The 15,908-nt window shown below is 47.8% G+C and overlaps 1 protein-coding gene across 3 annotated transcripts in view; it reads right to left on the bottom strand.

Annotated features, from left to right (window-relative positions):
* The window catches only part of MLXIP (MLX interacting protein), a 39,884-nt gene that overhangs the window by 12,459 nt on the left and 11,517 nt on the right, over nt 1-15,908 (bottom strand). Inside the window, exons 1-6 of one of the 3 annotated variants that reach the window (XM_014547058.1) lie at nt 14,814-14,860; nt 3,585-3,691; nt 2,566-2,651; nt 1,391-1,480; nt 958-999; nt 419-590 (exon numbers count right to left, since the gene is read on the bottom strand). In XM_014547058.1, the coding sequence (XP_014402544.1) occupies nt 419-590; nt 958-999; nt 1,391-1,480; nt 2,566-2,651; nt 3,585-3,691; nt 14,814-14,845 (529 nt within the window). In that variant the 5' untranslated portion in view covers nt 14,846-14,860. Of the gene's footprint in view, nt 1-418; nt 591-957; nt 1,000-1,390; nt 1,481-2,565; nt 2,652-3,584; nt 3,692-7,578; nt 7,592-14,813; nt 14,861-15,908 lie in introns of those variants that run through there. The other 2 variants (XM_005875562.2, XM_014547059.1) reach the window with 2 other exon arrangements.

The following is a 15,908-nucleotide window of genomic DNA, read 5'->3' as shown; positions in this document are numbered from 1 at the left end:
TCCCTGACGGGTGAGCTGGACAACTGAATGCAGCCAGATGAGAGGTCATGCCCAGGAGTGCTTCCCATCTTCTTCAGAATGAGTCACAGGCCCTGTCACTTGGACTAGGCACACATCCTTTGCTAAGGGGACAGAATTAGAAATGTGAAACTGATTCAGATCAAACCCCCGCTGTTTCTCACAGAGATACCATGGGCCTGACAGCTCCAGGTAGACTCAACTTGCAGTCCCCACCCACTCAATGCATGTGGCCGTCAGATGTCAATGAGGTTGGTCAATCTTCCTTCTTACCGCCTGCTCCAAACAAGTGACCTGCAGCTGCTCAGAAATGGCCCTGAGGTGAAGCCTGCCCCAGGGAGGCCTGACAGAGAAGGAAACCAGCCAGGCACTCAAAGCCAGGGATCTGGGGATGGGTTACCTATTTCCCGTGGGTTGGGCCAGGCCACCGGTGGGTGTGAGGAGAGTGTGGAGAAAAGTGTGTCGCTGAATTCTGACATGAGCATGTCTGTGTCCAGCAGTGGGTCCTCCTCCATTGGGACTGGGGTCTTCCATCCATCCCGATGTTTGTGCCAATAAAGCATGTCATCTTCCTACCACCAATAGAGGGGATGGAGAAGTTGAACAGACGGTGGTAGACTCAGAGCTCCCAACCATGCTGTGCTGGGGACATATGCCCCCCTATTCTACAGAGTGGCAGAGGCTGCTGCACAGAACGTGAGTGGGTGCAGAACTGAGGGGAGAAACCCCTGCAGCCCACCCAGCAGAGAACTGACCCCTTTCCTCAGCCCTTCAACCTTTCATGTGAGAAGGCAGTGGCCCCTCCTTTAGCCTCAGGGAGAGTCCATGTCCCCAACCTCCTCTGATGTGGGGCTCACTTGTCAAGCCATCAAAGTTATTTCTGTTTCTTGTCAAAAGGGGGTTCCCTATGAGAGTCCTCACATCCCCAAGCTCCCTCACCTGGGCCAGGCTGGAGAGGTCCTCATCCTTGTGCTGCTGTAACTATGGAGAAAAGGAGACGAGCTGGTCACCCAGGGCCCTGGGAAGAGATGAGGCCCTCAGCCTCTCCTCCCTAAAAGAGCGTGGACTCCGGAAACATCTAGGATCCTCTCTCTGGGAGGCAGGTGGGGAGAGAGTCCTGCACCCCCAGGCCATGCCCGGCAGAGGAGATTCCTGACCAGTGTTTGTGAGTCAAAAAGCCTGTTCACAGATGGAGAAGCTGACAGCAAAGATCACGACTACAGCAGGCCCATCACTCGGAAACCCAGATGCTCATTCCACGGGCAGCTATGCAGCTGCAGCCTCAGGGCCAGTGTTTGAGCGCAGGACTCACCCTTTCCTTCCTCTGGGGCCACTTCCCCAACATGCTCTTTTTGGAGCCCAAGCCAGTTACCCTTTTCTTGAAGTAGGTTCTCCACTTGTGATATTCCCGGATCACGATCTCAATGCGGCTTTTCCAGTACTTCCCTTCTGTGGTGATGGCCTGTGAGAGAGAGGCAGGTCAGCAGGGAAAGATGGCGCCGCGGGACATCAGCAGAAGTCACCCAGGAACAGACCCATGTCTGACACCGGTTGGAAGTCAGCCTGGGCAATCCAACTCGCAGCCCGCCACGGTGCTAGGCTTCATTCACAAAGTGTGTCCCCCTCTTCTGGGCTACAAGTGGCCTCTAACTGAAGATGCAATAGCCAAGGGGGGCTTCGGCAGCACGGGTCCTGAGGGTCTGGACTGGATGGGGTCAGACAGAATGCTCCATCCAGGTGCTGAGGAGCCCTACAGAGACCCAGGGGTAACACCCAAATGCACGTTTCCAGTAGCCACTACTACGTTTCCAAAGAGTCAGAACAAACAGTCAATTACAGAAGTTTCAGGTGGAAAGTGATTGACTTCCAAGAGTATCTCGTTCAACTGAACGATTACTTAGGGCGTGCGTCCTTTCAAATCCTTGAAATGTCCAGTGACAAGGAATTCACGACTGCCTCAGAGAGCCCACTCACTGTCAGATCCCTATCATACCGAAGTCCCACATAATCTCACCCAAAAATACTCCCGTGTGCCCTACTAAGTGGTTATAGCATTTGGTTCACAGGTTTGATTCCCGATCAAAGGCATGTACCTGAGTTGCAGGTTTGATCCCTAGACCCAGTCAGGGTGCATTGCGGGAGGCAGCCAATTGATGTTTCTCTCTCTGTCTCTCCCCCCTCCCTTCCACTCTCTAAAAATATCCTCAGGTGAAGATTAAAAAAAAAAAAAGATATCTGCCTTATAAGGAGCCCAAATCCCTCCCTGTTGACTATGAGAAACACTGCAGTCACAGGAAATAGAGGGTAAGTCCCCACTGGAGAGTCCTCCAGTCCCTGGTCAGCCCACTCTGAGAAGGGGGAGCCACCTGCTCCCCACATCCCCATGGCTTCTCAAGGTCACAAGAGCTGACAGGACAGTGCAGCCCCAGCATGCTGCCCTGTGGTCTCCCACTGGGGAACCCAACCCTGGCTCCCAGCCCTCATGAGTCATCTCCTCCTGAGTGAGGGCAAGTTCCTTCCCAGCCACCCATGATCACCGCCATTTACCTCTGGCCGGCGATGCTCATCCACTTCCACAGAGCCATCTAGTGGAGTGACGAAGTGGCATACGGGATTTTTGCGCTTCTCCAAATCTGGGTGGAGAGGGGGTAACACATCATCACTATGACCAAGACCCCTGAAGGAGCCTTGCCCCTTGGTACACACCCCTCCCCTCGGGTGGGACCCTCTCAGGTGTGTTCTTTCATTCTCTTTCCCTTGGGAAACAAGATTTCAGACTAACAAAGGGATCCAGGTTAAAGAGAAAGAATGTGGAACATTCTTTAAATGTGGAACATTCTTTTTTTTTCCTGAATTTTTTTTTTTATTGCTAAAAGTATTACAAAGGGTATTACATATGTGTCCTTCCCCCCCACCCCCCGAAATGTGGAACATTCTTATTTAAACATGTTTAAATAAGGACTGGATTTGGGTGTTGGAGAGGAAAAAAAAAAGAGAGAGAGAGAATGTGTTAATATGGCGTGGGTAAGAAAGGGAAACGCCAGCCTAACACCAGGGTGGCCCAGGCACGGCAATCTCCTGCAGAGGTCAGCCAGGCCAGCTGGAGACAGAACAAGGCCGGACCTGCATTTCCTTAGACCTGCTGAAAGTGGGAACTGTTCCCTGATGCTTCAAATGTCACCTGTCGGCTACACCCTTTCTGATTCCCCTGAAAAGAACAACCCCCTCCCTCCACCTCTGCCTTTTCGACATTGGGCACTTGTGTCTATCATAACAGTGGGCAACTGTGTTGTAAGCAACCAGCTAACACATCTGTCTCCTGCAGACACGGGCACCTTCACAACACAGACCACTTGGTTGGCCCCCTGTGCCTGATGGCTGAGAAGTGTCCAGTTCACTAGGATTTGGCTTGGTTTTCCTGTCTCTGCAGACTGCCCAAAAGAGGCTTCTCTTTGAGGCACAATTTCCAAGGTTGGGCTCTGGAGCCCAAGGTGCACAGGCCTCCAGGTGGAAGAACTGGAGGGCCATCCCCACAGGCCTGGGGCCCCTGCTCACTTGGCACTCACACTGCATGTACCACGCCCGCCAGATGGCGTTATTGAGCCGGATCTTGTCTCTCCACTGGAGCTTCAGGCCCTTGAAATTCTTCCACTTTGGAGACACCAACTTCCCACTGAAACGCAAGAAAGAGGGAAACTCATTGGTTCCTCTGAAAATGAAGTGACATCAGAAAGTGCCACCTGATCATTCCAGGCCCCCAAATTCTGGATTAATCCATTACAAGTCACAGGTGAGATTGACAGAATATATAAGTCCCTCTGGGATTTCTCCCAAGTGATGTGGAGTAGAGGTGTTGGGGATGATGGGTTGTTAACTGTTGAAGCAGGCTGAGGGCAAGGTTCATTTTTCTATTCTGTCTACTTTTTGCATATCTTTAAAATTTTCCATAATTAAAAGTTAAAAAGAAATCTGTTGAGTTCGCAATATATATAAGTATCAAGTCACATTGTACATCTTAAACTTACACAACGTTACCCGTCAATTATACCTCAATGAAGCTGAAAAAAAGAAATCTGTTGACCACTGAATGAAAGCCAAGCTCCTTTAAGCTGGTCTCGGCCCACCTCCCCACAAGGTACTTACAACAGGCCTTTGAACCTGTGGGGCCCTCTCCTGCCTCCAGGCCTCTGCACACAAGGTCCTCACTCCTCACAGAGCTCCCTGTGCCCCTGCCCACCTGCTCATTCTTCAAAACACTGCTCAATCATCATCTCCTCCAAGCAGGCACTGAGATCTCCCAGAGCACAGCTCACACCTCAAAGAGCACTCACCCATAGTCTGTAGAACAATGTCTGTGCCCACATCTCCCTCCGATAGACAGACTGCAGCTTCTAAAGGGAGGGCCCTTTAGGCATCACTTACCCTAAGCACCTAGCACAAAACTCGGCACATAGCAGGGGCTCAGGTAGTAATTCTTCATTAATGAGTTAAAGCGCTTGCAAAGCAAACTAAGAACAGGCAAGGAACGTTCTCTGGAGGCACAGCCTCCTCGGACAGCTTAGTTTTCCAAGGGCTCTGCCAGGCGCCTCCTCTGAGCAGCTGGCACAGGGCTCCTTTTTCAGATGGCTTGAGCTAGCAAGGGGCTATTTTTGGTTCATACCAAGCGGGGTTCTCTGGGTCCTCCTGACTGCAGGTCACAGCCCTTTCCCTTTTCCAGACCCACTCAGAAAGCTCAAGTGACAGAGACAGGCCAATAGCTCAACAGCTGAGGTCTTCAAAGACAGTACCCACAAAATAAACCTGAGCTGAACCTGAAACCTGGGTTACGAAGCAAAAGGCTGTATACCTGGCAAAACCTCATGGCTCCCTTTACCCACCCAGCACCGGGCCAGGCTGAGAATCACAGAATCACATCAACCAGAAGGCTGTGACCCCCAGAGAGAAAATGTCACAGCACATTCTCTTAGAATCAGAGGGAAAGACAGCAGCAGCCTCAGCTCAAAGAATTAGGGCCTTCAAACCAGTTACACACCTTCTTCCACCCCTTCATCCTCATCCAATGGCACTCTGAACCCACGCCCCCACGCCCCCACTGCTCAGCTTTCACCCAAGTTCAACAGCCAGAGACTATACTGCATAACTGCATCCTAACTGAACTTTTACGGTCACTTAACTCTTCTGGCACCCATTTCCTGGGTAAGATCATAATAATACTATCACCTCCAGAGTGTTTTAATAAGGATTAAATGTGTGTACACACACACACAATGGGTGAACTCTAAACAAAATATTATAAGATATTAATAACCACCTCAGTGATTTAGAGTTACGTTATTACTGAAAGGCCTGATTTTTAACACCTCCTGATTTGAAAAGGCCTCTCTTTTGTGCCACTATTGTCATGTGACTCTTCCTCTTCTACAGGAGGAAAAGGTGACACCCACACGCCCACTCTCCATACCCATAAACAAAGACCGGGGCAAAGGTCTACCCTGAATTCCATGTGGCTGTAGAACCACTTGCTTCTCGTTTCCTCATCTGACAAGTCTACTCTGTGCGTGCGTGAGCTAAGAATGAGGAAAGGGATGGATGAGGCAGATGAAGTGCCCTGAGGCACAAGTCCTGCCTATGTGCTGAGTGTTGTGAAGAGCAGAGGACTCTGGGAGCATACAGTCGGCATAACTGACCAGTCTGCCAATCAGGAGAGGCTTTCTGGAGGAGGTGACATCTAAGCCAAGGCCTAGAGGATAAGAAACCTTTAAATAAAGCAAGGAGAGGGGGAGAGGCCATTCCTGCTGCCTGGCCGGCCATGGCCCCGAGGTGAGCAAGAACACACCTGGCCAATGCAGCGGAGAACACCCAGCATGGCCGGAGCCTGGAGGAGGGGCCTGGGGGTGGGTGCAGTGCTGCCAGACAGACCAGACTGGAGAGCAGAGTATATCCCACAGTGCATTAGGTCCCACAGTGGGCAAAACCAACCCGCTTCCCCCACCTCCGCAAGATCTGTCAGCAACCTGATGCCTAACCAGGCGGGTGGTTCCAGAAATAAAAACAACAGAAAACTGTCCCTATTTCTTTATTTCCTTAAGGGGAAAAAATATCCAAAACTTTTCTATAACTGATAGTTTCTTCACATTAAAGCCCAGGATAAAAGGCCAGTTTCTATGTTGCTGGATCCTGACCCGGCACTTGCCACCTGCAGCGATGGCGCAGAAGACACCAGCAGGAGAAGGGCAATAATGGAAAGTGAGGGCTCCCGGGAAGAGAACCAGCTTTGGTGCCCTGCAGTGTTTGGTGAAGAACTAACCACTGGGCTTAACAACAAACCCAACCTTATCGCTGCTCTGTTACTGAAGACAAAGCAGGGCAACCTGAGCATAACAGCATCTTCTCAGAGAAGTGAGGTTACCTGGCCGGCTTCAATTACTTACAGTGAAGGGGGTGGGGAGATACAGAGAGATCAAACCATATAAGCTGGAAACCAAACCTGACAGGGTGTAGTTTGGGGGTTCTCATCTTTTTCCTCCTCCCTTGCTGAAATGTTTGACGTTTCCTTGATATTTATGTCAAATTTGGTCAAACTTCAGCAGGAGTATGTCAGATTTCAGAGCACAAACTGCTATTACACTCTCCCCCCACCCCCCAATTTCTGTAATATCTCAATAGCCAACAGGTGGCGCTCAATCAACACAAAGAAGAGTCTGAGTCCAAACCAAAACCAAAACCCCATCCACAGAAGTAGAGGGTTAGGGTGAAAGGAGAGGTCCTGGATGTTTTCATGGTGACTGACCACCCCTCCTCCACAGCAATTTCAAGAAAAGAGCTGAAGAAGCGATACACACAGCTCTATGGTAGCAAGAATTCCACAGGCAAACTGTTAGGAAAACGGGGGCTACATTTCTGTAAGCTTCTTTAGTGACTGGCTTCTCAGAGCCTTTTGTGTGCTGATGTCACTGTCCACCTGAAAGGTGGGATAGAGGAGACAGTCCCTATGCCGATAGCCACAGACCAAACCTGGACGGCGACCCTTGTTACAGGGCTACCCGGAGCCCAGTTTCCCATGCAACGGGCCAGGAATGGCTGGCTGGCTGCTCTAAAAAGTCCTGAGACCTGCAGAGCTTGGCAGAGCTCCTTAGGGCAGTACCCCAGAAAGCACCTATGGGGCGGGGGGAGCTTCTGCTCCCCAGGCCCTGCCCCAGCTTAATTGGTCTTCCAGACATGGATACTTCTTAGTCTAACTCAGGATTATGCCCTTTTCCTTCGTTAAAGTGTAACCAGAAACACAGAATGAACATTTCTGAGACCACTGGCTCTCCCCAGACAGATTAAAGACCTCTGGCCTCAGCTTCCCAAACCTGCCCCTCCCATGTGCCTGTGTAGGTCCTGGGGCTTCCCCCCAGAACAATGAGCCTGGATTCACGCCCTCCCACTCAGACCATGGGAAGGTCCAGGCCTATGTCTGACTCATCCCAGCACAGTGTCTGGCACCTGGGAGGTGCTTTTCAATATGGAGTTACTAAGTGAATGCTAAACTTTTCCATAAAGCAAACTCATACTCACCCTGCCATGCCACCCTTCCTAGAAGGCAGATTCACAGTATAACAAAGGTCCCTCTGAAAACTGTTGGTTAGAACTAGCAGACTGAATTCTTCAGAGGTCTGGCAAGAGACTGCTCTGGAATGGAAATTAAAGGGCAAGTCTTGCACAGACTGGAGCTGGAATTAAGAACAGGGGAGGGTGGGGCTGGGGCGGGGACTTGGGATGCCGTAGGTCCCAGGTAGAATTAGGTCCTACTCCTCATCAGCCTATCACGATAGGTCCCAGAAGGGTGGTAGAGGCCACTTATTTGTTCATTTGGCCATACTTGCTTGTTATGGGGCAACATGTCTTTGCCATTCCTGATGCTTCCTAGATGCCCAGTAGCAAAACATCCCTAGTGCTGCCTCTCCCTCACTCTCTCCCAGCTAGGTAGAGTGGGCAGGTCACCAATGAGTATAAGCGGAGCTGGTGTGGGTGGTCCGGGCTCTTTCCCTCCTCTTGGGAGCAAGCTGCCCACCAAGGGCCCACACTGGTCAGGCTCTGCTCCTACACAGTGAAACACTATGGGGCAATTAAAAACCAACACACATTTCTATGTACTGACATACAGGCAAGATCTACAAGATGCATTAAGTGGGGGGAATACCAAAGTGCAGGATATGTAGTATGGCTACCATTTGTACTTTCAGCAGGGAGATATGCACAGACACACAGGAAGGAAGGGAGGGAGGCTCAGGAAGACAGCCAGTCAGGCTCAGGAAAGACACCCAAGAAACAGGTAACAGTGAAACTGACTTTCATTTGGAGAGCTGAATTAAGGAAGTCAGTCAGAGACTTAGTTTTCATTGTTTAATATTTTGTACTGTTTAAATATAACATATGCATGTATTTTATTTTCAAAATAAACAAAGAAGTAGGATCAGGGACAACCCAAGACCTTACAGGGCTTCTAGTTAATTGGGGAAGACAATTAGTCACATGAGCAGAGGGAAAATGTGTGCCTGTCAATTTTGTGCAAGAGATCCAAATATGAGGATAATGGCTATTAAGCAGTTTCTCTAATGAATGAGTGGATGAATAATGCTCAGTCAGATTGGTCCTCTTCCAGGACTCTGGTTTTTCTTCAAAAGAGTGGTCTCTATTGGCCTTTCCTGGGGTCTGGGCTTGGTTCCACAGGCTGCTAGGAGCCAAAACTGACAGGCTCCAGACTGACAGAGGTTCACTGAGGTGCCAGGACATGGGGAGCAGCCACGGGCGAGGCAAGACAGAAGAGGACAATCGCCTGGAGCTGTGGGCCCTCCACCCTGGGTCCAGCCCAAGCAGAGCCTCCTCCCAGGGGAAGCTTGTGAGGTTTTCAGGTCCTGCTCCCATGCCTGGGCCTGGGTCCTCCCTACTGAGCCCGAAATTCATTGTCGTGGTTACTTGGTGTCTATTCTGGGGCCTCGTGTATCACTGATTCACATCCAATCCTGTGCTAGTATTACACTGCTTTAATAATTACAAATTGTGATGTACTTTACCATCTAGTATCTACGTAAGAATAGTCCCATCATTTTTTAAAGAAATTTTTATAATTCTTGCCTATTTATTCTTCCATGTGAACTTTATGATCATGTTGTAAAATCTCAAAAGAAAACTATTTTAGTGTTTTGACTGGGATTACACTTAATTCATAAATTATTGTGGGCAACATGGACCCATCCAACTTGGTCATTACTACCCTAGGTCAGTGTATGTTTCTCCACTTATTCAAGCTACTTAACTTAGAGTCAGAGGAATCTGAAGCTGTGTGGTATTCTATAAGCTTCTTCACATACGTCCCTTCTCATTTCTAATCATAATGCTTTCATTAACATTGAAAAATAATGTAAAAGTAAAATACAAGGAGAGAAATCAGCAAGACAAATAAATGCACATAGTTACACGTGCAAATACAAGCACCATCACATTTTATTATATTCAACACAGCCCCACCCAGATGATACAGTAACTGCCATCCTCACCTGATCAAAGTGGCTAAGCCACAGACACAAGTGACACATTGCTATCACATCAGTACTAGGAATAACTACCTCAAAGAGCACAGCCTTTCCCTCGCACTTTCATCCTCCTATGGGAAAAGTAATAAATTAGTAGATTCAAATATTCACCAAGGCTAAGACTTTTACATAAAGATTAAAAACACCCCACCCCATTTCAGACATCTGGCTTAAAGAGGAAATAGCTTAACAGAGGGCTGGGGCCACAATGCACATTTGAGCCAGGACTCTAGAAACTGCTACCAGAGAAGTAATACTAGTAGAAACAGAGCGTGTTTGCAAATGTTTCTGAGTTGCTATGAAATCTGGCAGGAAACAAGTGTTATTGTCACCATCATTAGTCATTTTCAAGGCACTGCCAGCTACATCACTTACTTAAAAGGCAGAGAAATCTGAAGCTGTCTGATGCTTTTCAAAGGATAAGGTAACACTCTCCAGGTAGCCAAGATCTATAAATAGGCTTTAAAAGCATTGGCTCCTTTGCTAAAAGTCAGCTTTGACTGATAAAGAAAACCCATGGAATCTGTTCTCTATTGAACATGAAGCCCCAAACCTTAACTTTGACAATAACTATGGTCACAGTGACATTAGGGTAAGTTAATTGAAGTTAGTATACGTACATCTATCAAATTCTAACCTTTCTGGGGCCAGGAGCTGGAGCCAGTTGTTAACACTGTACTATGTAGCACCTATGCCCTGTGTTCAATGGTGCTTAACAAAAGAAATGGGTTGATGTGGCTATGCAGAGCATGAATACTGTGGCCATGACTTTCCCCATGACACTACCCTGATTCGTCTACTCAATTCACTTATTTAGCACTGTTCTCAGTGCTAAGAATAGAGCAGTGAACAAAACCAAGTCTCTAGCCTTATGGAGCTTATATTCTATGGGCAGACAACCAAGTATGTGCTGTGTCAGAAGTACTCAGTGGTATGGAGCAGAAGCAGGTGAGAGGGAGCTGGAAGGGCAAAGGGGCATGTGAGCAGATGTGAAAGTGAGACATTGGGTGGATCCTGGCTGCTGCCTCAACAAGCCAACAAAACTGCTCTTGCCAAGGATGCTGATAACATCCACACTGTCAAATCCAACAGTCACTTTCAGGCCTCATCTGACCAGAGCTCCCTGCAACATCTGACGTTGTTCCTTGGCCCCCATGCCTCACCCGACTCCAGGCCTTCTCTGGACACTCCCGGCCTTCTGGTCACTCCGGCTGCTCCTGTTGAGTCTCTCCTTCACCAGCTTTCCCTCCTCCTTCCCTCAGCCTCTATCTCAGGTGTCCTCGGGTCTGATCCTGGGCTCTTCCGACTCCGTACTCTCCCCTCTGCTCCCTTCCACGTGTGTCCTCCAGGCTTGTACACCAGCTGCCCCGATTCCTCTCTGGGCTTCTCCCCTCTCACCTCCTTCCCACCCAGCAGCCGGAATGCCCTTGACAACACATACCTATTCACATCACTCCCTAGCTGGAACTCTTTCAGAGGTTCCCCTCTGCTTATAGACAGAATAGAATCCCTAAATATTCACCAAAGTAGAGTCTCCCCACCCCATGCTGCCCACATCTGGTTTTAACATATCCTCATTGACTTATCTAACGTCTTCATTTTCCAGATATTAGCTTCCTGTCGGAGCCCTCCTGGATTGCTCTCAAGGTAAATAACTTTGCTCTGCCCTCTCACAACACCCTGTATCTACCACATTCTGCAGTTACCTATTTATGTGTCTGCTGACAGTCTCCACAACCAGATTGCCTTTTCCATGGAGGACTGAGGAGTGACCAATACAAACCCGTGCCCAGCACATACCACCACAGAGTATGTGTAGAATGAACTCCCGAATGAAACTCCACTGTCTTCTTACTGCGCACAGAGCCCCACTCTTGACTAGAACAGCCCCTGCTCCTGGCCTTGCCCCATGCCTCCTTTACCATCCTGCGCCAATCCTTCCAAGCAGTTCTTCCTGTGAGAGCACTCAGTTCTCTTTGCCTGAACCTCACACACTCGCATGGATGTGTTCTTGTTCGTTTAATCTTGGTTTATGTTCTCCCCCATCCCACCTTCTTTCCCCTCCCCTCACCATTTAAAATCAGATAACACATCTTTGTAAATTAACTGATTATCAGTTTTTCTTTATTTTAGAGAACACAAAGGAATCGTCCAGATGAAGAGGAGGAGTATATTACAAACGGAACAAGACTAAACCAGGAGTCAGGTCCAGCACTGCAGTCCCAGCTTTGATGCAAAACAGCAGTGAGACTTTACGTGGGCTATCATCTCTGCTCAACAAGTCATTTCCTTTCCCTGGCTCTCAGTTTCCCTTTTTTAGATGAGAGAGAGAGAGAGAGAGGGGGCGGGGGAAGTAGCTTATCCCAACTTCCTTTCCAGTTCTAAGCGTCTAGAACTGTACCCTGCCCCAGAAAGGGAGATGCTGGCACTAAAGAATACAAATGAGAGATCCCCAAAGTAGGCAGGCATGTGGGGTAACAACAGCTGCCATTCAGTATAAGAAAGAAGAAAAGGATCTGTAAAATCCCAACACAACCACAGACTTCTGACTTATCTCTGAGGAGGACATTTTAAAGTGTGTGGTTTTTTAAAAAATATTTCATTGATTTTTTTACAGAGAGGAAGGGAGAGGGATAGAGAGTTAGAAACATCGATGAGAGAGAAACATCGATTAGCTGCCTCGTGAACACCCCCCACTGGGGATGTGCCCGAAACCAAGGTACATGCCCTTGACCGGAATTGAACCTGGGACCCTTCAGTCTGCAGGCCGACGCTCTATCCACTGAGCCAAACCAGTCAGGGCTGAGGACGGCATTTTAAAAAGCATGCAAACCAATAAAAAACTTTGTACAGCCCTCCTCACATAATAAAAATTACAAAATAAAATCTGTTTTACCTTTGCCTGCTAAAGATAATTTCCCTCCCATCTGCTACTGAGAATCAGCTGTCAGCCTACATCTCTCCCTCTCTTCATCCTCTTCCCATGCATGCTGTTAACCTTCCAAGTAGCAGGAGTTTGGGTGGGCAGGAGAGCAGGGGAGCAACCCACTACATCAAAGGCCAGATCATCTCTGTCAGATGGGTCATTATTTCAGAAACACTGTAAGTCTCTACACTGACCCCCACCAAGATGAGCACCCCCTACTGCTCACACTGTCTCCTGAGATATATGAACATATTACATCTTTATCAGATTCAAAACACCTACATCTTTTTTTCTTTGTGATATACTTATTTTCACTATGTCCTTTCTGTCAAAAGTAATTTGTTATTCACAAACTCAAACTTAAAAACAGGGGTGGAAGATGAAGTTTCAGTTTATGATCACATCCCCATTTTAACTTAGGCCTTACTCACCCTGCTGCCTGGACATATCACATCCTGACTGCTGCAGCAAACGCTTAAAAAGGAAAGTGTGCTCTTATTGCTCCACGAAAGGGGACACACGCCTTTAAAAACCAAGGTCAGGTAGCATATTTTATTCATCACCCTTGCTTCAAGGCCTCCTGGGAACATAGACAAAAATACAATGACAATATCCAAGGTACAAATAATTGAGCAAACTGCAGAGCAGGGAAAAGCCAACACAGAAAGCGATGGACATTTATCTTCTCAAAACTGCAGGCCCTGATGTGCTGGTGTTTCCCCTCCACATTCACAAACAAAACCAATCAGTGGGCCGGAATGAAAGACTGGACCAAAGGGCAAGGAGATTTTGTACTTCCTTATCCTGCAGATCTTTTGGGACCAGTGTGTGTTCTGGGGGGAGGAGGAGAGTAGGGAGAGAGGTAGTATGAACAAAACTTGAAGCCAACCACTTAAACTGTTGTTTAAACTATAGAGTTTCAAAGTCTTCATGCTATTGCGAGGGCCTGCTCCACTTTCCTGACATAAGGAAGAACTGGCTAACATCTGATTGTTCTCAAGTCAGATTTTACCCAGGAAATCTGATCCTGTCCACTGTGCCGGTTCTGATGTCATAAAAATGCATCTATCACCAGAACCTCAGGCCAGGCCACCCTTCATGGGGGGAGGGGGGGGGACACAGGGTGCCTTCCAGTGAAGTCCAAGAACAGCTTTTCTAACCAGAGGCAGCTTTTCATAATCACTCTGTTACCGGCTGCTGGCCATGGGAGAGGGGAAGAAATTAGGGTGTCCCCACCTGCCTACGATGTGGCTTTGAGCAGATATCTGGCCTTTCAGAACTTCATTTTTTGGGGGAAGGGAGAAAATAACTTATCTCACAGAGCAGAGGTAAGAATTAAATGAAACAAGATATTTAGAATGAACTAATGGTGTCTGGAACACAGGAAGGTCTCAATAAAAGAGATTTGTGCATTCAGCTGACGTTCCCATGACGCTCAGAACTGCTCTGACTCTCTGTGCTGTGATAAAGTGCAATTACAGGCCTCGAGGCCACAGCAGCCAAGTCTCCCAGTGACTGTTCAGGGCGAGTGATGAGTAAAGAAAGGTCCTTGGGAGCAGGAGAGAACTACCATTTAGAGATTAGATATGTTTTTCAATGACAGTGCAATCAAATCCCACTCCTATCTGCACAGATACAATCATCTTTCTTTTTTTATTAGCACATTTCACTCTCCAGCACAGATGAGTATCTACCTAGTAGAAAAGCCTAATAGTTCTTGGACAGGAATGGGAATTTGGGGGTTTTATGGTCGTCCATTACCTGCACTTGCAATCCCCTCACCCCACAAAGTGCCCTCAGCAAGAAAATGCAGCTGGGGGACTGATTACTCGCCTCCAACATCAGCTCTGGGTGTGCTTCTCCATAATGTCCCTTATCAAGCACTTAGTCAGCTGGAGATTGGACACCCAGAAGAGGGCGGGGAAAGCGAGATGCCAGGAGGAATGCTGGGATGTTCTAAACCCTGCCAGCGCTCCAGGAGGAAGTGCAAAGGCTGGTGGATTCACATAGTGTAGCTTATTGCTACGGCTCTTTCAGCTCAAAGTCCATTAATTCCAGGACTCTGTAAGAATAAAGAATAATGAGAAATAGTTACCCTAGAAAATGCTAAGAAGCCAGCATTGAGGTAGTTAGGACAAAGAAAAAGGCCAAAACGTTTACATTCCTCAGCTCTTTATAAGGTACAGATAAATGTGTGTCTTGATTAAAAAAAAAAAGAGCCTGCAATCACACCTTGCTACCTTGCTTTCCCAACCAGGAAGCAAATGCATCCATACGATGGAAGAAATCACCTGCAGGCCAGGAGGTGAAACCCCAGCAACATTCACCTCAGTCCCATGTGTCAGGCTCTTCACTGAAGACTGGGTGACAAAGCCAGTCTCAGCTCTTGACCTCATGACCTCACAAGCTAATGGGAAATACAGAACGTCTAGGCTCCCGTGAAATGTACGGAAACACACATATGGAAACACGAATGGGCACGCAAACGCGCGGTGGGTCCAGGATGTCTTCTTCAAGTAGGATGGTTGAGCTAACCAGGGAAAGGAAATGTGGAGAAAAGGGTTTTAAGCAGAAGGAATAAGAGGTCTTTCTTGAAATACCAGCAGTTTGGCTTCTGGGTCCCCTCCCTACTGCATCCTTAGCTTTGATAAGAGAAGTTAAGGTAAGAGCCACTGATTAGAGCCTTAAGGATCAAAGTCTCACCCTCACTGCTGCCTGTTCCTTGCCGATGCATGGGGTCAGCAGCAGTAGCTGATTCTGGGGAAAAGAAGAGAGAGCTATGGGAACATCAGTTCATCCATTGCTCACATTTAGGGTCAGTGTAATTTTCTGAATCTGTAGTCCAAAAAGATGATAGAATAGGAGGAAGAGCTAGCTTGTCGCACCCGTTTCTGAAGTCAAGCAGAACAAGAAAGGGGGGGAAGAAGAAACGAAGAAAAGATGGGGACAGGATTTAGAAAACGGAAATTTTGGAAAGATAGCTTTTGTACTATTAGTGGTTCGACTACATAACAGTGGAAAACTCTTCTAAATCAAAAAATCAATAAGCGAAGATACAAGATAATTGCCAAACTGAGGGAGATGGTGAAAAACGTTAAGGTCTAAGGAGTTCTACAGAATTAGTTACGCTCCCCAAGTGACTTACCAACGGCAGAGAGAAAAGCATATCTTTACAACGAAGACAGCAAGACAGCGAAGCAAATGATCAAAGGTGACATTCGCACCTCTAAAGGGACTATCTGTGAAGCACACTCACCAAAAACATTGAACCTAAATGTAATCAAGACTCTGGGGCCTAACATGTGGTTCACAGGAAATCCGGGGGACAGAGCAACATGCTACACAACACAACAAGAAAACTAATAGAGTACATGGGGCATTCTTCA

Source organism: Myotis brandtii, unplaced genomic scaffold, assembly GCF_000412655.1.
Source record: "Myotis brandtii unplaced genomic scaffold, ASM41265v1 scaffold463, whole genome shotgun sequence".
NCBI classification, from domain to species: Eukaryota; Metazoa; Chordata; class Mammalia; order Chiroptera; family Vespertilionidae; genus Myotis; species Myotis brandtii.
Note: the sequence above shows the minus strand (reverse complement) of the source record. Positions and strands in the feature narration are given on the sequence as shown.